At 35.1% G+C, this 26,111-nt stretch overlaps 2 protein-coding genes across 3 annotated transcripts; one reads left to right on the top strand and one right to left on the bottom strand.

Moving 5' to 3' along the window:
• The first annotated feature begins 10,177 nt into the window (after window positions 1–10,177).
• Window positions 10,178–17,597, top strand: LOC141643808 (ribonuclease TUDOR 1-like). 2 transcript variants are annotated; one of them, XM_074453122.1, is made up of 17 exons: window positions 10,178–10,575; window positions 11,409–11,577; window positions 11,920–11,994; window positions 12,163–12,294; window positions 12,407–12,502; window positions 12,722–12,928; window positions 13,040–13,255; window positions 13,356–13,463; window positions 13,852–14,022; window positions 14,104–14,301; window positions 14,415–14,777; window positions 15,009–15,239; window positions 15,314–15,502; window positions 15,729–15,809; window positions 15,905–16,099; window positions 16,396–16,776; window positions 17,104–17,597. In XM_074453122.1, exons 2-17 carry the CDS (start codon window positions 11,428–11,430, stop codon window positions 17,290–17,292), a joined length of 2,982 nt encoding a protein of 993 aa, XP_074309223.1. In that variant the 5' UTR covers window positions 10,178–10,575; window positions 11,409–11,427; the 3' UTR covers window positions 17,293–17,597. The 2 variants fall into 2 exon arrangements, with proteins under 2 accessions (XP_074309223.1, XP_074309224.1); XM_074453123.1 differs by having other exon boundaries at window positions 10,285–10,575; window positions 11,393–11,577.
• An 834-nt stretch (window positions 17,598–18,431) lies between these two features.
• Window positions 18,432–25,251, bottom strand: LOC141643807 (putative magnesium transporter NIPA8). Its single transcript, XM_074453121.1, has 14 exons — window positions 24,786–25,251; window positions 23,431–23,679; window positions 22,401–22,485; window positions 22,263–22,324; window positions 21,997–22,082; window positions 21,839–21,912; window positions 21,236–21,338; window positions 20,943–21,068; window positions 20,721–20,820; window positions 20,512–20,631; window positions 20,070–20,160; window positions 19,914–19,980; window positions 19,086–19,185; window positions 18,432–18,947 (listed from the first exon to the last, which is right to left on the bottom strand). Exons 2-14 carry the CDS (start codon window positions 23,521–23,523, stop codon window positions 18,726–18,728), a joined length of 1,329 nt encoding a protein of 442 aa, XP_074309222.1. The 5' UTR covers window positions 23,524–23,679; window positions 24,786–25,251; the 3' UTR covers window positions 18,432–18,725.
• Between the last annotated feature and the right edge of the window lie 860 nt (window positions 25,252–26,111).

Below are 26,111 nucleotides of genomic sequence, written 5' to 3'. Positions count from 1 at the left end.
ATGGATTGTCATCATTTTGCTCTCAAATTATCATTGAGCATCGAAAAAAAGGAGTAAAAGATAATCCATAACAGTTTATTAACATCATTAGTCCATTAAACCTAATTTAAAAGATAAAAACAATAAATCAGGAGAAGAATGAGTGATAAAATTAGACCTCCCATCGTATTTGCCTTCCAAATCAGGCAGGAACATACTCGAAAACTGAGAATCAGGGACAAACGTATCAACTTCCCCATAGGTGTCAGGAACAACATCACAAGAGTCGAAAATGGGCTGACTGTAACCACCAACATCAACACAATCCTCATACATGACTTCATCTCCCTTCACACCCTCGTCATCTTCACTTTCAATGGCAAACATAGGATCAATGTTTGCCATCTGAGTCAAAATCAAACGAAGGTACTCCGGGCTTTCACGCCTTTCCCTCAAAATCTTCATCCTTCTCTCAACCTCAACCCTCATAAACTCCGCCATCACTTCCCTACCTTTCTCATACTCAGTCTTCCTCTTCTGACCCTCACAATCATCATCAATCTCAACAACATCAACGGAGTTGTTGAACATACAAGGACCGTCATCGAAATCATCATCAACAAACCTCAGATCTGGAGCACAGTTGAAAAAAAATCAAATTTATGGCGATTTAGATAAAAATCCATTGACATATTGAATTATTGAGAGTTGATTTTAATTGTAGATCAGAATGGGAGGATAAAAGATGAGAATCGAAGGATTTTAATGGAGATTGACAGAGAAGTAGATAGAGAAAGGGAAAAGAGAGTGGCGGAAGAGAGAGAGGGTGAGATTAGGGTTTATGGGATTAGGGCCTTAAATATGGCGGGTACAATTAGGGTTAGGGATAAATGGGCTGGATTAGTTAATGGGTTAGTATTAGTGTTAATTGGGTGGGTTAATAAGGTGGGTTAGTGTTTGGGTTAGTAAATAAAGTGTAGGTATAAATTGTAAATATAAGAAAGAAGTAAGGATAGAATGGTAATTGTATAGATGAAAAAGTTTCTAAAAAAGGAAAGGGGAACATTACCTGAATAATCCGTTTCGGGAAAGAGGGAACATTATAACGACTGGGAGGGAGTAGCTCTAATAGTCTTTTTGTCCCACATAGAAAAAATACTAGCTAAGTTGTTTTTTGAAACATTTTTTAATGTTTTCAAAGGTTCAATTTCCGAGACTGATTGACGCAGTCTACGGAATTGACTGTTGTGGTAATCCAAACTGATTGCCCGGTTTACCATGCTTTCTTATTTTCCAAAATCCGATTTCGTTAATTCTTAAGTCTTTTTAGCCTATATAAACAAGTCTTCTCCTTCAGTTTAAGGGACAACAAAAATCATTCTCCCCCCATACATTCTTAAGAAATTTTCTTTGAGGTTTTCTGACAACGATCTTGGTTGTTCTCATCTGCGTCTTTGCCTACACCGAAGTCGCAACGGTTGTGTTAATCCTGGGGATCGAATGTCATTGAGTCCGTGTGTAGCAGACGGGGCATATTTGACTTTAGGACAGTGGCCTCAAGTCACGTTACAACCTCCTCCTTATCCAGATAAGACATAATTATTTATCATAATTACAATTATATTATTTACTTTATAATACATAAGTTAATTTGTCCGAGACATGTTATGTTATTTCGCTACTAGTCATACTCTATGTATAACATAGTGTCACTTGCATATTATGAGAGGGGTACTATACTACTATCCGTCTTTAGCTTGTAACGGATAGTATCATCTTCAATAAAAATTTGTGTTTTAACTAGTTTTTTTTTTTTTTTTTTTTTTGACAGTAATCAAATAACAATCTTGATCAATCCAGTGCAGCTCTTGCAATGGAATGAGCAATCTTGTTAAGATTTCGAGGACAGTAGCTAATTGTGATACAATGTAAACTAGGAAGTAAACTGAGAATAGATCGGATAAGAAATCTTGCATCTTTAGACATGTCCATCAAGCCTGTCACTTGCAGAACAAGATTGAGGCAATCCGTGTTTGCTTCAATATGGCGAAAACCACTAGAAACTGCATCAGTGAGAGCATGAAGAAGGGCAGCTGCTTCAGCTTGGAAAGGAGAGGATGCCCAACACCTTCTTGAACCAGTCCGCAACACAACACCATTTCCATTCTGAACAACCCACCCTGAAGCCGCCTTAAGATCCAAATTCCAAGAGGCATCACACTTAAGACGAACACAAGTCGAGCACATAGCAGAACCAACCAGAAAAAACGGAAAGTAGTTACGTATATTTTCCACATCAGAGTTGGACTCAGGGCAGTCCTGAGAATGACTATGAGCAGTTCTTACTTCAGGAGCCCTTTTTGCAATGAAGGCATTAGTGACAAGTGTGGCTTCTTTCCAGATCAGTCTCATTGACATAGAGATGTCAATCTCTAAGAGACTAAGCTTATGACTATTCCGAATACACCAAATCCGCCAAATGGTGCTAACGAATAAAGGAATAGTTGTTAGTGAGTCATCAGTCTTAAGGAGAAGATTTAGCCAATTAATAACCCATGCTTGCAAAGATAAATTACTACCAGCAATACCACGAATACCCATAAAGGAAGCAGACCAAATACGGGAAGAGAGTGGGCAATCACGGAAAAGATGACTCATTGTCTCCAAACATGGTCTATCAGAACAAAAAGGACATAGGTAGCTCCAATCAAGACTCCGTTTCCTCCCTTCATCTCCAATAGGAAGAGAGTTGGAAAGGATTTTCCACAGAAAAATTTTCCACTTTCCTGGAACAGGTAAGGCCCATAATCGGGACTTACAGAAGGAAATCGTACTCTGCTCCATTCTCTGCAAGTCAGTGGGTGAAGCCTTTGCATCCCAAAGAGTTTGAAAAGCAATTGAGTAACCTGTTTTAACTGAGTATTGTCCATTTCTTGTAAAAGTCCAGAAAATATTATCAGGAATGTCCTTGTAAAAGCAAACACAACTCAATATCCCATCCTCATTAAATAATTTTTCAAATTAAAATCAAACTCTATATCTTTTAAAAAACAAAAAATTGAAGTTATGATAAACTTTTAAGTATCCTAGGTGTAATATATCATGTACTCCCTCCCTAGTCCCTTCATATACACTAGTATACATAAGATATGATACTTCACACATCATAAATTTACGGAAATGGTACCCATGAGCACTTAGATCAACTAGCAAGGGGTTGTTCTAACTTAACCAGAGGTCTCGAGTTCGAACCCTGGGAACGCAGCAGTGTTAAAACTCATGAGGGAGAGCTTTACCGTCCTAGTGGTCCTACCCGGCTCGAACCGGATTAAATCGGATGGTTTACACCAAAAAAAAAAAAAAATTACGGAAATGGTGATGGGAGATGAAGGAAGAGAGGAAAAACTAATTGGGTGAGAGAATGAAAAAATGAGAAGGTTAATATTACAAAAATCATATCTGAAAGAATAAAATTCGTAAGTGAAAAAGTACGTTCCTAAATTTAAAACTGATAGTGTTGTCTTAAATAAGAATTAGTAATTTACTTTGAAATGTCTCAATTATTTGTTTATCTTTTTTATTTTAAGACCTGTTTTTTTTAGTTGCGCATTCACAACCATTTTGTTCCACTTAGAGCATGTACAATAGAGAGGAAGTAACCTCCTTTTAGCACTCTCTTTCATCTAAGAGGATGCCCTCTCTATTGTAGAGAATGCATAGAACATCCTTTTAGAAGAAGAGCACCCACATTGAAAAGGATACACCATCCTCTTAGGACTCTCTCTCATCTAAGAGGATGTCCTCTTCAATATGGATACATCCTCTTAATGTCCTCTTTGAAGAGGAAGAGGAAGACATCCTATATTTATGGAGTATGTCCTTGTTTTGGCCCTTGTGCCATATAAGAGAGAAAAGTGTGATGAAGTCCTACTTTAAAGGTGGAAAGGAGAGGAACACAACATCCTCTTTGACGTGGAAAAAAAAGAGGAAGAGGATGAGAAATTGAAAAATGTGGCAAAAAAATAAGAGAGAACATTGTACTCAATGAAAAAATTAGAAAAAATAAAGAAGAGGAAGAAGACCTCATCTTCAATGTGGATGCTCTATCTACTTCCTCTAAAATTTGAGGAAATGAAACATTGACCCTTGGGCCAACTAGCCAATTATATATTTTTCATTTTTAATATTTACATTTTATTTTTTATTTTTAATGGAAGTTAAAATATAATTAAAATGGTAGAGAATGGATAAGAGGATCCTCTCTATTGTGAACAAAAATATATAAGAAGAGGATGGAGATAGTGGAAAGGAATGTGGGTCATAGAGAAAATGATGTGTTAAAAATTGAGAGGGCAAAAAAAAAAAATTAGAGGGTAATAATGTACTCTCTATAGTACATGCTCTTATCATCTCTAATAATTAACTATGAAAAAACCTTGCTCTTTTTTTTTTTCAAAAATAAATAAATAGTAAGTCTACAAAGAGACCGTTAACTATATTAATAAGAAATAAGAAACAACTAATAAATAAATAAAAACTAACTAAAAAGAAAAAAAAAAAGTTAAATAAAATAGTAACTAACACTTTTACTACATTAACGAGTCCTAGTCAAGCCAAAATCTCGTTGTCCTTCCTATTAATTTCTTTACAAAATCTCATTGAAGACGGCACGTATCCGCCACTCTAAAGTGACGGATACCATTTTCTCTCACAAATGACCCAAATAGAGGAGAGAGAGAAGCACATGAGGGTGCCCCACCTTGTCCCCCTATTCGTTTTGTGAGTGACATTACCCATCACTTGCTCCGACCCGTCTTCAGCAAGACTAACTGTAATTTCTTACGGAGTACTGTGTAGTGTGTACGAGTGTTCCTTGTTTTAAAAATGGATTAAAACGTTTTTATTTGAGGAAATGTGTTAGCACTAGCAGTCATGTACCCGTGAAGCATTCAGTGGAGAGCACCGACACCATAATGTCATAACCCACGGGCATTAATTGGAGCCTGCCATTTGACTAAAGTTGATAAACTCACAGTAAATACTTTGTACTCTGTAGTCAATTTATTCACGTCATTCGTTTTCAAACTGTGTAAAGTTTACACAGATTTGGCACTTTGTTTGCACAGAATCATAGCCTACCATTTCAAGTAACAATCCCTATAAAGTTGTAAACAAATAGTGTTGGACAAGTGAGGTATCTATTTTCCACCCATTTACATTATCTACAATAAGACGGATTAAGTAAGTAAATACGGAGTATTACTTCATCAATTTAACCACTTTTATTTACAATTATTTCCCCCTTAAAATTAAAACTGATTAAATAATATTTCAATTGGACATATAATAAGACGAATATCTTGTTAGTTCTAAACATTTTACTTTTATCTTATTTAATATATTTGACATATTTGACATGTTTAAAATTTAAGACCAATACTTTACTCTCAAACAAGATTTGTATTTACTTTGAAATCATCAAATGAAAACACTTAATTTACCCTCGCAAAATAAAGTATACGTAAGTTATTCATAGGGACAAAGGAATTAATGTTTTTTTATAATATTTTATACTCTGTACTCTTATCTTAGAGTATATTCCATCAGTTTAACATAGTCTTGGTAAAAGTTTTGTAACTTTAACACACAACTCCAAATAAACTTTTTCCTATAAGACCATCCCTAAGTAAAAGGTCGACTTAATCGGGTCAATTAGAATTTTTACTCTTAATCACCCCTTATTAACCTGACCCATTTTTACCCTCCCAAGCAGAAGGTCACGACCCGGGTCAATTAATCCAATTATTTTCCACTTTCATCATTTCCAATCATTTCCCGCATTCTCTACCTCACTAAAACTTCTCTCTTACTTTTTCAATTATTATTTACTAACTAAATATACACAAGTTATTTTTGTATTTTTCATAAAACAATAGTAGTCCAATATGTTAAATATTAATTTAATGGTATACACTGCTGGAAAAAATTATTAAATAACAATGTTAAAATTTAAAAATTGAAAAGACGATTTCATTGACAAAAAAACGCAAACATAATTAAAAAACCCGCATACATAATTAAAAAACTATAAACGCATACATAATTAAAAAGAAAAAAAAAAGCAAACATGATTTGAAAAAATATGAAATACTATTTGCATATTGTGTATTTAGTTTTCTTTTTTTTAAGAGAAAATTGTTGATTACAACCTTTTATAAACCATTTTTTGAAAATTACAGCCTTATATAATTTTGTTTGCAAATTACATCCAAAATTTTAGTTCTGATGGTAAATTACAGCCAAAACTTTAACTCCGGTGGACAATTGATTCCAATTTGAATTTTTGTCACTTAAGTTCATCTTTTATAACCAAAATGCCCTTACATTCATCTTTTATACACTCTTATGTTCATCATAAATTCAGTTAGCAATCTTTATCTTTTTATACCTCAATTTCTTCAACATTCTCACATAATCAATCTCCCAATTCGCCCCTTTCTTCAACATTTACCCTAATCAATTTAATTTAATTCTATTATTTCCATTACAAGTTATAATTAGTGTTCTTAATTATCTCTCTTTTATACTATCAATTTTCCTCAAATTGAAAATAATTAGGATTCTTCAATTTTGGCAATATCTCTTTAATTTTCCCCAAGTTGTAGCTTTGGAGGGAGAAGGAGATGTTATTGTGGTAACCCAGTTTCGAAAATCATTCCATCGCTTTAAAAGGATCAAGAAACTGAGAATAACAAATTAACCGCAAAAGCTAATTAAATAACAATCAATCAACCAAATGTAAGTCCAAAATCCAGCACTTTCGCAAATAATTATCAAAATCGAAGGCGAGAAGAGTATAATAACCAGTAACCTAATAATCTAAACATGAACACCCTTTTAGAAAGTAATTATATGTTGAGGAAGATGAGATGAGAGATGTAATAAGTTGAGGAGAGGGAGTAAAATGAAAAATGAAATGAACTGGGTAAGTAATTAAGCTCTTAGATAAGAAAGGGTATATCGGTCATATTTTGACAAAATTCACCGAAATCCTCAAGTTGGCGCAAATTTAGAAGAAAAGTAATATTTTGGATGTAGTTTACAAAAAAAATTATATAAAGCTGTAATTTTCAAAAAGTGATTTTAAAAAGGCTGTAATCAATAACTTTTTTTTTAATTATGTTTTTAATGCTGTAACCAATTACAATTTGCCATGGAAGGTCAGTCAATCTTTGGGTCAATTTGAGCAAGTGAAGGTCATTAATTGACCTCTTCTCACCTTTTCAACCCTCAGGTCACCCTAATCTTTAGCTTAATATTGGATTAAGATGACCTTCCACTAAATATTAATTTAATGGTATACACTGCTGGAAAAAATTATTAAATAACAATGTTAAAATTTAAAAATTGAAAAGACGATTTCATTGACAAAAAAACGCAAACATAATTAAAAAACCCGCATACATAATTAAAAAACTATAAACGCATACATAATTAAAAAGAAAAAAAAAAGCAAACATGATTTGAAAAAATATGAAATACTATTTGCATATTGTGTATTTAGTTTTCTTTTTTTTAAGAGAAAATTGTTGATTACAACCTTTTATAAACCATTTTTTGAAAATTACAAATTTTATATAATTTTGTTTGCAAATTACATCCAAAATTTTAGTTACGATGGTAAATTACAGCCAAAACTTTAACTCCGGTGGACAATTGATTCCAATTTGAATTTTTGTCACTTAAGTTCATCTTTTATAACCAAAATGCCCTTACATTCATCTTTTATACACTCTTATGTTCATCATAAATTCAGTTAGCAATCTTTATCTTTTTATACCTCAATTTCTTCAACATTCTCACATAATCAATCTCCCAATTCGCCCCTTTCTTCAACATTTACCCTAATCAATTTAATTTAATTCTATTATTTCCATTACAAGTTATAATTAGTGTTCTTAATTATCTCTCTTTTATACTATCAATTTTCCTCAAATTGAAAATAATTAGGATTCTTCAATTTTGGCAATATCTCTTTAATTTTCCCCAAGTTGTAGCTTTGGAGGGAGAAGGAGATGTTATTGTGGTAACCCAGTTTCGAAAATCATTCCATCGCTTTAAAAGGATCAAGAAACTGAGAATAACAAATTAACCGCAAAAGCTAATTAAATAACAATCAATCAACCAAATGTAAGTCCAAAATCCAGCACTTTCGCAAATAATTATCAAAATCGAAGGCGAGAAGAGTATAATAACCAGTAACCTAATAATCTAAACATGAACACCCTTTTAGAAAGTAATTATATGTTGAGGAAGATGAGATGAGAGATGTAATAAGTTGAGGAGAGGGAGTAAAATGAAAAATGAAATGAACTGGGTAAGTAATTAAGCTCTTAGATAAGAAAGGGTATATCGGTCATATTTTGACAAAATTCACCGAAATCCTCAAGTTGGCGCAAATTTAGAAGAAAAGTAATATTTTGGATGTAGTTTACAAAAAAAATTATATAAAGCTGTAATTTTCAAAAAGTGATTTTAAAAAGGCTGTAATCAATAACTTTTTTTTTAATTATGTTTTTAATGCTGTAACCAATTACAATTTGCCATGGAAGGTCAGTCAATCTTTGGGTCAATTTGAGCAAGTGAAGGTCATTAATTGACCTCTTCTCACCTTTTCAACCCTCAGGTCACCCTAATCTTTAGCTTAATATTGGATTAAGATGACCTTCCACAAATTAACCCCCATCCCCCCCCCCCCCCATTTGACCTTGCTTGGGGGTGGTCTATGAAATTTCCATTATCAACTAAGATTACATGTTTCCTACTAAGTTTTTCCCTAATACAAGAATTAAACCTTAATACACAAAATACTTATTCCCTATATTTACTAAATGAATAGGTAAACTCACACATTTTACCTCAAAAAAACATCTTTTTAAATAAGGAAGTTGTTGATAATTAACTGTATTCAACAAATAAGGATCGAGATTTTAATATACTATTCATAGTATAAACAAAATTATAAATCTTTTTGATTACTTTCATAACAACAAAAATTGAGATAATTTATAAATTGGAATCATTAGGTTTGTGGTATAAAAAATATAATACTTTTCTTAAAAAAAAAATACATTTCAGTACATTACTCAATTCTCTTGGATTAATTTTCAGTTTTAATTTTTTTTTTGCTCAAAACAAAATACAATAACGAAAAAAATGAACAATTAATGAGATACAACTATATATTTTACAGTTCAATTTTACTCAATTTTCTTGAATAATTTTACAATTCATTTTTTTTTCTCATATCAAAATATAATGACGTGAAATGTGAAAAATTAATGAGGTGTTAATTTAGCATGATTAAGTAATATACAAATAAAAACTCTATAAATACTGCGCATTCATTGCGCGATATCTAGGCTCTATTTGGTAAACAGCGGATTAATATTAGCAGAAGCAGATTTGACTAGCATAATGATTTAGCGGGTTTGACTAGCAGATTTATTTAGCAGAATTGTTTTAGAGGTGTTTGGTAATTGACAGTTTTAGATTAGCAGATTGTTTAGATCCTTTGTAAAATGACAAATAAGGATAAAAACAAATTATTTATTAAATATATAAAAGGAAGGTTAGTATTTTTTAAGGGGGTAAATAAGACAGTTTTTTTTCTTTCTAATCCGCTAACCCAATATGCTGATAGGAGCAGCATATTGGACCCAAATATGCTATTTCAATATGCCATTAACCAAACGCTATAATTAGCATATTCGTAAATCAAAATGCTAAATTTCTCCAATATGCTGAAATTTGGCCAATATGCTATTTACCAAACAGAGCCCTAAACTAGTATTACTAATTTACTATCATGGTAATAAAGCAATTACATTTTGAAGATATCTTAACCGAGTGTTTAAAACAAAGGTAAAATCGATATTAGATCCAAATTCAAATCTCTCCTTCCCATATATTATACTCTCTCTATCCCGGTAATTTGTCCACCTTTACTTTTGGCACAAAGATCCAAGAAAGAGGAGATGATCAACTATTTAATGATAAATGGATCAAATTAATTCATAAAATAGAAAGGTAAACAATTCACTTAGCCACTCTTAAATAAAATAAGTAAACAAATGATCGGAACCCAAGGAATAACTAATAAATTTCACTAAAACACAACGAAGTGTAATATTCATGTACACGAAAACTTGTAGTAATTCTCATATCCAAATCCGAAACAAAAGATTATAGTTATAGCAATTACCAAAAATACACCTAAAATCCTAAAAATAGCATCATCATGATATCATTCATTCACTCATACTAAATCTATATTTCCTTCCCAAAAAGCTAAACTAGCTAAAACCCCACCTCACCCACCCCACCCCCATCTTCTTCCTGCAAATTGCACTCCTCTCCATCTGTCTCTTATTTCCTTACATTTATAACTGAAATTAAAATTAAAATTATAATTTAAATAACAGTGGCGTAACTTTCGAAGTTTAATCTGTTCAACAAACCACTGTTTCTTCGCAGATCTCACTTTTCACTTTTCTTCTCCTACACGTTTTCCGCCATTTTCTTCCATCAATCAAGGTTTCCTTCTTCTTTTCCGATTTCATTTTGTTTGAATTCATCGTAATTTTTGATTGTTTTGTTGTTGATCTTTGTATATTTAAGGAATGATTTTATGTTGAATTCGTTGTTTTTGTTTAAATTTAAGTGTAACAGTCGACGGATCTGAACTGTGATTGATGATGATGATGATGATATGATATGATATTTGATTTGTAAATGTAATGTTTTCTTCCGATTTACGAGATTTATGATCTTCGTTGAATCGTCGTTGAGTTTAATTACAGATGTTATTTCATGCATGTTGAATTCTACTGTATGTGCTCAGATTATGTTTTCTGAATTGTTTAATCCTATGACATTAAATTTCTAGATGTAATGTTTTATGTACATTTATGAGTTTCTGTTAATAGTTTATACGGTGTGTTATTATGATCTGAATCGCCGAGTTTAATACGATACTCCCTCCGTCTCAATCATTCGTTTATTTTCCGAGTATTGTATTTCATGCATATGTCAGCTTGCTTAGCTGATAAAGTCATGAGAGTGATAATATATTTTTTTCTAGATTGTTCAATTGTGTATGCGCTGTTTTTATGCAAATTGTATGAACTGATCATGTATATTACTTCATCCATCTCGATCATTTGTTTACCTTTGATTAAAATACGCCTCACAAATAATAAAAATGCTAAACAAATGATTAGGACGGAGGAAGTATATGTTTGAGCAATTGAGCTGATATTTCAGTATTTTAATTGTTTGCATGTTTTTGACCTGAATTTAGTGATTGCTGAATATAACGTGGTTTATCTGATGAAACAATTCATTTTAACAGTGGAATTTTGTTGTAGATCCGAGTGACATTTGGTGATGGCCGCTGCGACACAGGGAAAATGGTTGAGGGGGAGAGTAAAGGCTGTTCCTTCAGGGGATACTTTGGTCATTATGGGAATGACTAAGGGAGATGCCATCCCACCTGAAAAGATGGTTACCTTAGCATCTGTTATTGCTCCTAGACTGGTTTGTTTTTAATCCCGCTCTCTGGTTTGTAGTGATATACTTTGTACTCATTTGTGCTCATACACAAGAACTTAGATCTTAGGGGAAGTTTTCTTTGATGGTGAGATTTTGAAGGTTTAAGGAAGGCCTTTAAAATTTGACCCTAAAACCTGACTTCTCATCATTCTGAGTTCGTGCATACAAATTAGTCTTGATTAATTAATTTGTATCATGGTACTCCGTATCACTTGTATTGATTTTAGTCTGTGAATTTGAGTTTGTTTTGTAATTTATGATTGTTGCGAAAGTTATAAAAAAATTTGGCTTCTTAATCCAGCGCCATACATATTGTTTATTCCATAGGCCCGTAGAGATGGAGTTGACGAGCCCTTCGCTTGGGAGAGCAGAGAGTTTTTGAGGAAACTCTGCATAGGAAAGGTGCAGTCTTTTTTTTTTTCTTTTCCATTTCTATTATATGATTGTTGTTTAAGCTGGTTTCCAACTTTATTTAGTGAAAAAAAAAGTTTTTTTGTGACGTTGCAGTCACTTGAAAAGTTGTTGAAGTCTGAAGTTTGAACTTACATGGCATTGTATTTGTGTCCACAGGAGGTTACTTTCCTTACCCATGCCACACCACCTACACAGTCGGGGATGGCGAGAGAATTCGCTACTGTGCTTCTTGGGAGCAGTACCAGTCAGAACGTTTCAAAGCTGGTGGTTGCACAAGGCTGGGCAAAGGTTTTTGTCATGCTGTTCTATCTCTTTTATACAGGATATCTGACTGTATTATTCGCCCAGTCTACTACGTTGAAAATTGTCTTACATTCTTCTTTTTCTTATATGCGACCAGGTCAAGGAACAGAAAAGTGAATCAAACGAGGATGTGGCAGAGTTGCTGCGACTTGAGGAGCAAGCAAAAGAACAGGGTTTAGGAAAATGGAGTAAGGTAGTTCTATTGCTTTTTACTATGGATGCTCCATCTGCAAGGTTATAACTTTGTGCACTACTGAAAAAGATCACACTTATTATTTCAGCTTGTCAGAGGCATTGGCGCATTCCATATGCTTAGAAACTGATGGTTTTACATCCTGATAAATGATAATTAGGAGTCTAAATGTAAATTTTGTATTAGTAAGACGTAACTCCATTTTTTTCTCAATTACAGGCTCCGGGTGCTTCAGAGGCTGCCATTAGACATCTGCCTGCTTCTGCCATTGGCGGCTTTAGTGATTTTGATGCTTTCGATTATGCAACCCGAAACAAAGGGAGGTCGATTGAAGCGATCGTAGAGCAGGTTCGCGATGGGAGTGCTCTTCGTGTCTACTTGCTTCCCGAGTTTCAGTTTGTTCAGGTTTTTGTAGCTGGAGTTCAGGTAGGATAATGTGATAACTTATGCTTTCTAAGTTTCTGTGTTGTCCTGAGTTTTAAGTTCAGGCTCCTGTACTATTGTTTCTGATACGTGCATGGTCTCTGTTAACTGTAGGCTCCTTCAATGGGAAGAAGAGCAGCTCCAGAAACCATAGCTGATTCTGAAAGTAGTTCTGATAAACCAAATGGAGTTAGTAAAGCTGAAACTCCTACCCAGCTGACATCAGCGCAGAAAGTCGCTTCCAGCGGCCCCACAACTATTGAGGTTGCACCGGACCCCTTTGGAAGGGAAGCTAAGCATTTCACAGAGATGCGTACATTACATAGAGATGTAAGTTGACTCTATCTTTCTGCTATCGTCTATCGACATGTTATTGTAAACTTGTGTTTATATCCTGGCACAAGTGGTTTACTTTATATTGAATCTGCAGGTACGTATTCTCCCTGAAACTGGAGACAGATTCAATAACCTGACAGGTTCAATATATTATGATGACGCTGGTGAAGTGAAGAACCTGGCCTTGGAATTGACAAAGAATGTAAGTACATCTGCAGTCGAAGTAGTCAGAAAAGACAACTTAAACTCACAGTACCACTTGGATTTTATACCTAGTACTATTTTCTTTTTGGCAGAGACATCTTTTTTTTTTTTTTTTTTTTTTTTTTTTTTTTTTTTTTAAAGAATATTGGTTATTTTAATATATTATGGAGTACTACATTAAAAGTGTGCTGTCTGTGATCTTGCTGGCTTCGCTGTGTATGGCCGTCTGCCTTGATATGTTGCTGCTTGCATGAACTACGTACTATTTACGGTTGAAGCACAAACCAGGGTGCTGTTATAATTTCTTCTTTTGAGTGTTTGTTGGTGGGTATGTTACTATGTTTTATGACAAGGTAACAATGTAACAATAATTGTTTAATCTGTAGGGATTGGCTAAATATGTTGAATGGAGTGGAAAAATGCTGGAAGACAAGGACAAAAAGGAACTGAAATCAGCAGAGCTAGAGGCAAAGAAAAATAGAATCAGGATGTGGACAAATTATGTTCCCCCAGCTACAAACTCCAAACCTATTCATGATCAGAATTTCACTGGAAAGGTACAGTCTTGATACTACTATAGTATCTTTGAACTCTTTCCTCAAGTTAACCTCAAGTCTAGTGTCTGATATTCATATCAGGTTGTGGAAGTTGTTAGCGGAGATTGTATTGTCGTGGCTGATGACGCTGTGCCATTTGGTAGCCCATTGGCAGAGAGACGGGTAAATATTTCAAGCATTCGCTGTCCCAAAATGGGCAACCCACGAACCGGTGATGGGCGTGAAAACTATGCCCGTGAAGCAAAGGAATTTCTTCGCCAAAAGCTCATTGGTCGCCAGGTATTCCTCTTGCTTACATTTTGTAGGATACGTAGTAAGGTAGTAATATCATTCACAGGGTAGTAATATCATACACAAGGAAATCTAGTAATTATGTTTTATGATGAATTCAGGTTAATGTTTGCATGGAATATTCGAGAAAAGTTCCTGTTGGGGATAATAGTAATCCTGCTGCTCTCTCTGCCGATTCCAAGGTGATAGACTTCGGATCTGTGTTCCTGGCTCCTCAGTCAAAAGGCGAAGGACTCGATTCTTCAACTGTGTCATCTACCGCTGGTGGACAGCCAGCTGGGTATAATGTTGCCGAAATGTTGGTTGTGCGTGGGTTGGCTGAAGCAGTAAAACATAGGGATTTCGAAGAAAGATCGAGTTATTATGATGCCCTTTTGGCAGCTGAATCAAAAGCTATTACTGGTAAGAAAGGGAAACACTCTTCTGGTGACCCCCCTGCACATCACATCCAAGACCTTACTACTGTGAGTAATACCATCACATCTTACCTCTTAGCACTTCAGTTTCCCCTCAGTTATCTTTTATAGTTACTTGAAGAACTGGGTCTTGTATGAGCAGTTTCGTATGCCCAATACTTGTATATTCCTCATTTAATTCTGTGGTTAATAGGCTGGCCTTTGAGACGTCTTATTTAAGTATTGTGTACCTGAAGTGATTTAACGAAAGTATTCTCATCTCTATTATCAATATTTCAGGCATCAGGAAAGAAAGCCAAGGATTTCTTACCCTTTTTGCAACGAAGCAGGAGGCTTTCTGCAATTGTTGAATATGTATTCAGTGGTCATCGGTTCAAGCTTGTAATTCCCAAGGAAACGTGCAGCATTGCCTTTTCACTCTCTGGCGTGAGGTGTCCTGGGCGAGGTGAGCCTTACTCTGAAGAAGCAATTGCGTTAATGAGGAGAAGAATACTACAAAGAGATGTTGAGGTATTGTATTTCTTTTATTGAATAAGACGGATTTCCACCATCGCACCGTGATTGATCCAAATTTTTTCTCTCAGATTGAAGTGGAAACTGTGGATAGGAATGGAACTTTCTTGGGATCCCTTTGGGAATCTAGAACAAACATTGGGTCAGTGTTACTTCAAGCTGGGCTTGCTAAGTTTCAAGCCTCTTTTGGTGCAGACAGGATTGCAGATTCCCATCTCCTCGCTCAAGCTGAGGAGTCTGCCAAAAGGCAGAAGTTGAAGGTAAAGCAACTGTGCTACTGCACAAATACTTGTGCAAATCGCCTTACGTGAGTGTTAATGTAAAACCATATAATCTTAATATCGACTTCCAAAATTCGGAAGTAATTGGTTCGTTATCGGGATGGTTTTACACTATATTACTGTAATGACGGTTTGATTGCTACATTACCAGATTTCTCATCATATCATTTTCAAACTCACTTTTTAACTATTCATATGGCTCTAGATATGGGAAAGTTATGTTGAAGGGCAGGAAGTTGCTAATGGTTCATCTGTTAATGAAACCAGAAAGAAGGAGGTCCTCAAGGTAGCTATCTGAGTTTGATTGTGCAGTACCTTATTATATCATATCGACTCGTGCTTCACTATTTGAAATTGAACTCATTGTTTTCACCATTGCAGGCTGTTGTCACTGAAGTTCTTGGCGGTGGCAAATTTTATGTTCAGACCGTTGGTGATCACATGGTGGCTTCCATCCAGCAGCAGCTTGCTTCCCTGGATATTGGGGAAGCGCCTGTAATTGGCAGCTTCAGCCCCAAAAAGGGTGATCTGGTTCTTGCTCAATTCAGTGCAGATAATTCATGGAACCGAGCTATGGTAAGATATATCACATTGTCACCCTCCTTGTGCCATACTTGTATAATAGAAGTTCAAGTGTGATCGGGTCACTTAATTTTGGGCAACATTGTTTTTTTCAACAAGCAAATTTTATTCAGGCACTAAAATACAGTACCAGGAATAAAAACTACGCATGATGCAGTTTCCAAAAACCCAAAATCAAGGGTAGTAAAGGGAAAAAGTTTAAATTAAGGAAATGAAGACTTGGTATCAAAATATGTGTTTTTAACTATATATATGACTCAGATTTTTTTTTTCGTTTATTGTTATGATAGATTGTGAACGTTCCTCGTGGTGGTATTGCTCAATCACCGAAAGACGAGTTTGAGGTTTTCTATATTGATTACGGTAATCAAGAAGTAGCTCCTTACAGCCGCCTACGGCCTCTACCCCCTTCTGTACACTCTGCACCTGGATTGGCTCAACTCTGCAGTCTCGCTTTCCTCAAGGTGCCTAGCTTAGAGGAGGACTATGGACAAGAAGCAGCTGAGTATTTGAGTGAGCTAACCCTCAGCAGCTCCCAAAAGTTTAACGTCGTGATCGAGGAAAGAGACACGTCTGGTGGGAAAGTAAAAGGTCAAGGAACTGGGACAATCCTCCTTGTGTCTTTGGTTGATGAGGAGAGCAGCTCGAGCGTTAGTGCTGCCTTGTTAAAGGTAATGGCTCACGCCCATGTTTGTTTTAAGATCTTCATGAAACTTATCTGTAGGCCGAAACAAAAATGCTTCGTTTAAACTTGTTAAAAGACCAGTAGATTGGATTATTTGTTTTCATACTGGTGGAACTTAGACTGGCCAGAACTTGTAGGGTTGAACTTAAAATGTCGTTAAGCTGCGCCTAGGTGCTTGAATAATTAACGCGTGACCCTGGCCGACATCTCACCATACTTTCCGTGTTTGTTTAATTGAATCTTAGTTGCGGTTTGTTATTTTTGGGGGTTGCATGGTGAATGTATGATAACTCGAGATGTATATGTATTCCAGGCTGGACTAGCTAGATTAGAAAAGCGAAGAAAATGGGACACTAAAGAAAGGAAGGCCGTCTTTGATGAGCTGGAAGAGTTCCAGCAAGAAGCAAAAACCAGCCGGAGTGGAATGTGGCAATACGGCGACATTCAATCTGATGACGAGGATTCTGCTCCACCTGTGAGGAAAGCTGCTGGCAAGCGTTGATTAGTACCTGATATTCTAATCGTAGTTGGCTTGCTAGAAGTGAATGAGTCCAGAGAACACGCTGAAAAAAATCACATCTTATTTTTATTTGCGGATTCCCAATTTTGTTGTTTGTTTTTTCTCTATTTCTTTTTATATGTACCTCTTCTACGAATTTCAGGCACAAATAGAGGACACAATTTTGATTTTTTTTGTTAGAACTAGTCGAATAATTCAGTTTGCCTCCATTGGGAGGCAGCACATGTATGATGTATCTCAATATAACGGTACCATGTTTAATTTTATGTAGATCGAGTTTTCGTTAATTACTCTCTGCTGATCCACCAACTGGTTTACTTATCATGAGTGTGCTTCCGCCTCCATTTGGCAGTATATCACCGATTTTGACCAACTGGTTTACTTCATGAGCGTGCTTCCGCCTCCATTTGGCAGCAGTTCACCGGTTTGACTTGCTGGCCAATAAGTATCATAATTGTTTTTCCTAATCTTTTTAATCATATTTGAAATTCTTCGAAGCCATGTATCAAATATTTTTAGTAGAGTGATAAAAGCTCTCAATCTGTTGAACATTGAACGAGCGTTTCGACACTTAGAAATCAATAAAGCGGAGTAGGAGAATTCTGCCGATCAAGTTACTGTAGGTACGACTTACGAGCATGGAAACCTGCTGCTACAGGAATTACTCAGTTTAGACAAATAAAATTTCTAAAAACAGCAACCGGAACCTCGAAGGCATTTTTTTCCTCGGCCCAACGTAAGAGAATGATGTAATTTACCTCCATTTGTGTACAATTCATACATCATTATTATCCGCAATCGTGATAAAAATATCATGTATCGAAGCTCTATGTCGATGGTATCAGACTATTGCACCATATTACTTTGCATCTTTGTTACTCCGATACTTCTTTTACTTGCCGTATTCCGTATCCGATACGTATTTTGTCGGATACGATACGACACTTTGATACTTCGGTTTAGACCAAAATTTTGAAAATTTCGCACAAAATAGCCGTATCAGATACCCCGATACGTATTTTGCCGGATACGAGTAGACGAGTATGAGTAACATAGCTTTGTATAGTATTACTCTGTAGATGTTAATTTACGCGGGGCTTTGTCACAGTGAAATCAGTAAATAAGCAGAAAGCTCGTGTATTGGATTTCATTTTCACTCGATAAACATAATACATCATTCTGACATATTTACTCGAAAAATTATACAATAACTACCATGGACAACCGAGTATGTACACAGGTGACAGACCTATAAAAATACACCTTGAATTTTGGACTACAAGAAGCTGCAAAGAACCAAAAAAAAAAAAAAAAAACTTCTAGTAATCTACGGATTCTATCAGAGATGTCGTAAACACCATCAAATGTGGTAATTAGAAATGATTTCATTTCATTTTTAAGTGGAACTAACCATATCAGATTTGCGAGACCCTCGAACTTGTTTCGAGTAGGTTTACACCATCCTCATCCATCGGGATCTTACTCCAACCAGCGCCTCTCATGGGAAAAAACTTGGCCCGGTCGACGGTTGTACTGCCTCTAAATCCAGTTATCTTGGATGATAGCATAGGCATCGCTAGAACCGAGGATGCATTTATAGAATCTTCTCCCAATCCTAAAGCTATTAGGCAAGTGGTCTGACAGTAACGAAATTTTCAACAAGTCAGTCAGTCAGTCTCATGTGAGACTCGGAGAAATTGTGAGATGTACAATCAATAAGGGCGTGATTTAAGAGTATCGTACATAATCAGAGGTAAGTGGATAATAGCTGTTACCTTTGCTTTGAGCATGAGATCCATAGCTTTTGTCAACACCAATCGCAAAAGCGGTTTCATCTCTTTGTTTTGTGTATCCTCAGATGTTGTAACAATCAACCTACCATAGGTTCACAAAGAACAGATAAGATCAACATTGTAAAAAGTAGAAAGACGGCTTTCTGCCACCAAACAGGAGAGGAAAAGCCTCTAGACTGTAAATTGATCAACGGACTGACCAACGCCAACCTAATCTTATTTGGCCGTTATTCAAACAAGGAACTGATAGATAGCAAATTGAACACTGATTTTTTAGTAGACATAGACGCCCCCACCTCGTAAAAAAACAAAGGAAAGTTTTTCACCTCTTGGCTAATTTCACTTTGGTGCCCTAGTGCTTGACCAATTCAATTTATGTGAAATTCACCGAAGCATTTTATTCAAGTTTATTTTTGTATTTTAGTAAGATCGTTAGTAATTTAATTAACTATGCCATGCGACATCACTGGTCACCAAATTTAACATAATAGATTAGGCTTATTTTCGTATTTCATTATGTCTAAAAATGTCATCAAATTTAGATGAAATATACCTATGTCACTATGTGAGATCATAAGTGAATAAGACTAATCCAACTCCACGGGAAATAACCAGCAGGGAAATTGCGTAAACATCAGGTAACGTCAAGCCTTGGACACTAAAGTGGTAATTTTTAGAATGAAAAAATAACTCAATTTTCTCCAAATCAGACTACTAACTGGAAATCATAATTTTAAGGTAGCATATCTCCCACTATTATGCTAGATCAATGTTAATGCATCAGAAATCGAAAAGGCAACTCTTTCATACCTTTCTCCGTCAGCTGAAACGCTTGACGATGTTATAGAGTCCAAGGAACTTTCTTTGACTTCACCACCTGACAAAATTTCAAAGTTTCAAGTTACTAAATAAAACTTTCAGGAATTCCAACTTTTAATCAATGTATTCCACAATCAAAATATATACCTTTAGCTTCGTCAGGGGCAAGCAAAAATATGCCTATGAACACTGACGTCATTCCCAGAATAAACATTGTCGTTCGTAGAGTGTTAAAGACCTACTCAAGGCAATACAACAAAATCTACTTGTCAATATCATTAAATTACCAGCACACATTTCTGGCCACAAGCATACATGTCAGACATAAGCACCTTGCAGATACTCAAGGACATGTTTCCAAGGATAACTACATACACAGCACTCAAAAGTTAGTTTGATGTAAGATGGTGGAGAGCTGAACAGTTTGAAGAGTTCGCAACCATATAATAAAATGGTTTAAGTACGACATAGAGCTTTCACGTAAATCATTGTAGACTTGACACCTCACTTTGGCTGCGTATGGAACTTAATGCGAAGCACCAAATGTATTTTACTGCAAAAAGAAAGAGCATGAAATAAGAAAGATCACCTGATATTCCTGAAAGTACACAAATCCTGTACAAATTGAGAAAAATGTCCATGCAATCTGAAACATGGGAACTATGACAATGGCATCAAAAAACGCCAATCCTTCATTCAGCCTAGCCATCTGGATAAAGAAAAATGCCAAGGCATAACTGTCAGGGACATGAACAAATAATCAACCACGCCATAGCTAAAAAGTGCTATAAACCTTACCCAGAAGCCAGCCGTGCTAAGAAACAACAGAAGCATGGAGTACGTAAACCAAGTGTGTAACGGATAGCTACTGGACATAGCTAATCTGAGGAGATTAGAGCTGCCAACACAAAAAAAAAAAAAAAAAAAAAAAAAAAAATTAAATGAAGACCCCTACATTAGGCAATACAAACAATCAGAACGAAGTTAATACAGCAAGTCACAGTTGGGGAATGACATTACAGAGACTTAGCAAACAAAACAGAACAAGATCCTACTGCTCCTGAAACTATTGCATAAGAGAAAGGAAGCAACATCTTCCAATAGGACTTGAATTCATGCCCAGAAGTAGCAATTAGTTCTCCTTTCCTGCAAAGGTCAAGAAGATACCATTACAAAAGATGGCGAGGTCTGGATCGTATGCAAAATTATTACAGGGAAAAGAACACAGCAGAAATTTTAATCTATTCCTGGGTCTATACAAATACGCCACAATAGACAATTTACTGTGCTATTTGAGTCAACCAGGGGCTGACCTGTACATGTAGTGATGGACGGCAACAATAACTACCAAAGTCAAGCAATACAGCAGGAATGTAATATTACTGTACTTCTCTGCCAACTGCTCTGGTGTATAAACTGAAGGGAAAAAAAAATCAAGAGTAAAAGCAAAATCAATTTACGAAAGAGTAAGGAAATGATTACAGTCTCCAACAACCAAAAAAAGAGAGAATATGGAGTAAATCCGGCATTCATCTGATTACAGTTCTACGATCTTCCGAAACATTTAACATTTTGTTTTGTTTTGTTTTGCTTCAGCGGAACTCACTAAATATAAGTTTGCTGACTTAGCTATCTCAAGTCGACAAGTATGCCATCTCAAAACGATGGTACTCAATCCTCAGCAATATTCTCTCAAAGATGCAAAGCAAATTGAAAGTCATAACATTAGAAACACAGAGACATTTGAAACTTTTCAAGTAGTTCCTGAATGGTATATTGCTTCAGAAGGGAAAGTACCCGTATTGGTCCTAACCTACTAGTAAGCAGACAGCAACATATCAAAGAGACATTTTCATTAAGCTTGTAAATAATGATGTCTACGACTATTTTCCACTTCAAGTTATGCCAAGACATACCAGGTGACTGATGATTGCCGAAAGCAACGAGGAAAACATTTCCTAGCACGATAAAGGCTGTAGCAACCAATACCCTGGAGAACAAAACAGAACAGGCTGATCGATCTTAACATACTAATAAGAAAGGGTACTAACACTCACAAAAGATTGCGACTTACTTGACTGAGATCTTTTTGCTCAAAACAAAGTAAGCAAATGCAATGTTAGACACAAACTGCACAGATCCTAAAGCTGCAAGAAGGGACTGCCAAGCAACCAATATTAGAGAAAGAGAAGATAAAGAGAACCATGAGATTTGTATTAAAGAAAGTTAAATGAAAACTAGAAATGTAAGTTAAATAGTCGATTGTTAGTGTGTTCATATTATCCAAAATCCAAGTAAAGCAAAATCAGAATGGGATGGACCCTTTTGATATTAACTCACCTGAGCAGCATATCCAAATGAGATGAAGTTCAAACAATTCCCAAAAGCAAAAAATAAAAGGCCTGCAGAAGAGTAATACAAGGAGTCATAAGAAGAAACAGTCTTTCAAGGAAGTAAATGGGCTTCTCAAAGTTTTACCGACTCTCCACGTCTGAAAATGAATAATGGGCTTTAGTGCATTCTTCCCAACTATCTCTTTGTTCTCTAGCATAAACCTTTCTCTCTGTAAAACATTCATTCAGGTTAATGAAAAGGTTAACATATATTCGACAGTACGATTTTTTAGGGGTGGGGGCGGGGGAAGGGTGCGAAACTTGCTGATTGAAGAAGCAACAGCGTAAACGATGTAGCAGCCTAAAAAAAAAAATCCAACAAACTTTATATTGGGCTTGAATCCGCAACATTTCAAAAACTCATTACTTCATGTCAAACACATTTAAAGGGGAATGATCAAACCAACACTTGAATAGCATATGCTATTTGAATGTGCAGCAACATGTTTTGCAAAACCATTGATGTATGAGTGCATAGCTCTAAAGTGCATAACTCTGAAGATTTTCCCATAAATTTAACTTGTAGCCAACATATTAAAGAAAATAAGCCAAATGGAAATAATTTCTTTAAAAATTAACAGCAACGGTATTATGTGTAGTGCATGGAAAAAATAATAAACGAATTCTAGTAGACAGTAACAATGGTTAAGACGGAGGTATTGTAGACAGCAGGTCTCCCGCGTCTTTCACTTTCTGCTAACTGGCCAAGTTCGAAACCCCCCACCCCTCTATCAGTCTATTGTAATGCGACTAAGAGCGCGCTTACTGCCGCTTCGTTAGACCAAAAAAATATAATAACAATGGTCAATGGAAAAAGTGTGGGTTGAGGAATAGAAATTATGGAAGCAAACTCACTCCTTTTGTAACTCATTACATATATCACATTCATATTCAAATGAGGTCCTAAAACTCCACCATTCTTTGAGACACCGGGTTAAAAGTCACTTACAATACTCGTGCATTTAATTGCTTACATGATGCAAGACTACATCCTACAGAGATTTGTAAAAGAAACAAATATAGCAGGTCACATGCTATAGTATAGATCATACAACTTCAAGAGAATAACAGAAGAGACAATATTCTAAAAAGTACTCAGACCCACAATGGCATACCTCTGTATGGCCTAATTTTAGAAGGTTTGTCCCAAAGTTAATTGCAATACTTCCAAAAAGATTGATGAAGGCTCCAATAACCCACTCTCCCATGGCGTCGAAGGAGCCCTAATGTATATACTTAACTAGAAGTAAAGTCCTCAAATCGTAACTTCTACAGAAAACATATGAACGCCAATGCTTCCTCCAAAGGTGATAAGCAAGGTCGAATCCATCACCAAAAGCAGAGGAACATCATTGGCACTGTCCCTGTTCATCAGTTTCAACTACATTAGAACCATAACTTCTAAGTGTCAAGGCATACGCATAGCAAAGTCATGATTGGCTAATGCACAAGAATTACAAAGAAAAAAGGCATCTGCATACAAGTATATCTAGGCCTAAAAGTTGACGACAATTGAATTACAAAGCTTTATCATCATGGCATAACCGTAATAAACTAATGACGGGAATAAATATGATTCTCAAAATCTTCCATTCGGAAAACCAAAGAACACTAGTGGGTAGTGACTACCCTATGCACTCAAACCTGCATTATTCTGACCACCAATCACAACATACAACCGAAAAATACATGATTTTTGCCATTCAATTCAATTATGCCCGCGAATGAGTTGAGATTTTTTACCATCTTAGCAATTACTACCAGCAGGGGGGAGCTACAAAGAAGCAAGGGGTAGCATTCGCTACCCCAAATCCCAAAAAATAGTTGAAATTATTAATTTCTGCTACCCGAAAATCTCTAAAATGCGGCCTTAACAAAGATACTAAACTACAAGAAGAAATTTTGCTACCCAAATTTTCGTTCCTGGCTACGCCCCCCTACCAGTATACCAAACAATTGTGATCCCTTAACCAAGTAACCTCTATAATGCATCAACCAAAATAGCAAATCAAGCTAGTTGGCTATCTGAGTACGATTTCGCAAAAAGTTGTTCACACTAAGGGATCAAGATATGATCAACCCACAAACAAAAACATGGATAACAAAGAAAAATAAATTAACCCATTATTTAGCTCATTAATTCCAATATAATGCAACCCAAAAACACAAAAATAATCAAAACAACAAAACAAAGATCAAAAAACAAGCTGAATAATTCATCAAACAGCCCATGAAATCCATAATGCATCTAAATTGATCTACCAAAAACAACACCAACCCACATAATATTATCATCTAAACAACAAAACCCATAAATCAGTTAATTGATTAAAGTACTAATTATACCCAATTAACCCACAAAATATAGCATCTAAACAACAAAACCCAGAAATCAGTTGATTAATTAAATGTAGTAATTACAAAAATAAATCTAAAAATGTAAACAAATTGAGCTGAAAAGACACGAAACCTGTAGCAAAAGCCTCAAGTTTGATTTATGAAGAACCCTAAAATGTTGGAAAATCAAATGATGATTATGGAAAGATGATGACTTTATTATGAAATGAAAAAAAAAAGTGGGTTGTAATAATAATTGGATCCCCAAAAATTCGTATTTGTAAAATTACCGGATCTTACGGAAATATAATAATTTGTTTTGTTCGTTTTTGTATGAAGATAATTTGATCAAACTTGTATAGCTTTGGAATATTGTATCAAATATTGATAAATTAATTAAAGTTTTTTTGGGTGATTTTAATTATTTGAAAAATTAATGACTCTTTTTAAAAAAAAAAAAAAAACGTAAGTTGTTGGGAGAATATGGAAGGCCACGAAGTCATATGATAGAAGAGGAAGGTGTATGGTCAATTTTGACAAATTAACAACTTGACCTTTATTTTATTTTATTTTTATTATTATTTATTTATTAGACAAACGGCCTTTTTTTAGGTTTTTTTTTTCTTTATATATGAAATCTGAATGATAGATATCATGAAAACAACATGCATAATAAATAAAATTTAAAATTGCTATGTTTTATAAAATTTAAATTAAAAGTGGGTAATGAATTAGTCTGATGTTTTATGTATGTATCATAGTATAAGACCCCGAATTATAAAATAAAGATTTGTCCCTGTCGAAATGCAAGTCAAATTTTACGATAATGATTTGTTACAGATTAGATTTGTGACAGATTAGCACTAGATTGTTTGTCTACTTGTGTTGAGTTTGAAGTCGAAACCCTTTTAAGTAAGATAAATATATGTATTTCGCAGTTTGTTATTAATTTCATCGGTTTACACACCGATTCCATGAACAACTCAATTCATTCAATTTACATTGACTTGTGTAACTAGAGGTCATGTTTGAAAATGTATTGTCGCCATTCCTACATTGGGAGCATATTGTTAAATCTAGAAAATAAAATTATTTAGAAACAAACTCAAAGAATAAATACTACTTGTAACATTATTGATTCAGTTTGGTCTCCCTTAAAAGTTAAAACGAGTCATTTTATAGTCTTTTCCAAAAAAACGGGATTTTGACACCATTGTACAGATAAATGTAACCACTTTTGAAAACCAACTTACCTTAAGTCGTAAAACTAACTGCACCATTATGATTACATTTAACCATAAAATGGTTATAAAATTCCGTCTTTTTAAAAAGACGAAAATAGTCCTTCTGACACAAGAATTTCTAGTTGCGTTCTTGCCTACAACCTTGAAGCTACCAAGTAATTCAGACAAACAAAGCCACAAATGTCGGTGTGTTGTAACTTGTAAGTTGTAAGTTT

The sequence above is a fragment of the Silene latifolia genome, chromosome 2, assembly GCF_048544455.1.
Source record: "Silene latifolia isolate original U9 population chromosome 2, ASM4854445v1, whole genome shotgun sequence".
NCBI lineage: Eukaryota > Viridiplantae > Streptophyta > Magnoliopsida > Caryophyllales > Caryophyllaceae > Silene > Silene latifolia.
The sequence above is the reverse complement of the archived record's forward strand: the minus strand, read 5'-3'. Positions and strand labels throughout refer to the sequence as shown.

Coding starts and splice junctions, on each gene's coding strand:
- LOC141643808 (XM_074453122.1), top strand. CDS start 11,428: ATGGCCGCTGCGACACAGGGAAAATGGTTGAGGGGGAGAGTAAAGGCT. Junction 13,464..13,851: donor CCTTGGAATTGACAAAGAAT/GTAAGTACATCT, acceptor TTTAATCTGTAG/GGATTGGCTAAATATGTTGA. Junction 14,302..14,414: donor AAAAGCTCATTGGTCGCCAG/GTATTCCTCTTG, acceptor TGATGAATTCAG/GTTAATGTTTGCATGGAATA.
- LOC141643807 (XM_074453121.1), bottom strand. CDS start 23,523: ATGGGAGAGTGGGTTATTGGAGCCTTCATCAATCTTTTTGGAAGTATT. Junction 22,325..22,400: donor TTTTCAGACGTGGAGAGTCG/GTAAAACTTTGA, acceptor ACTCTTCTGCAG/GCCTTTTATTTTTTGCTTTT. Junction 19,981..20,069: donor TGCCCCTGACGAAGCTAAAG/GTATATATTTTG, acceptor AAATTTTGTCAG/GTGGTGAAGTCAAAGAAAGT.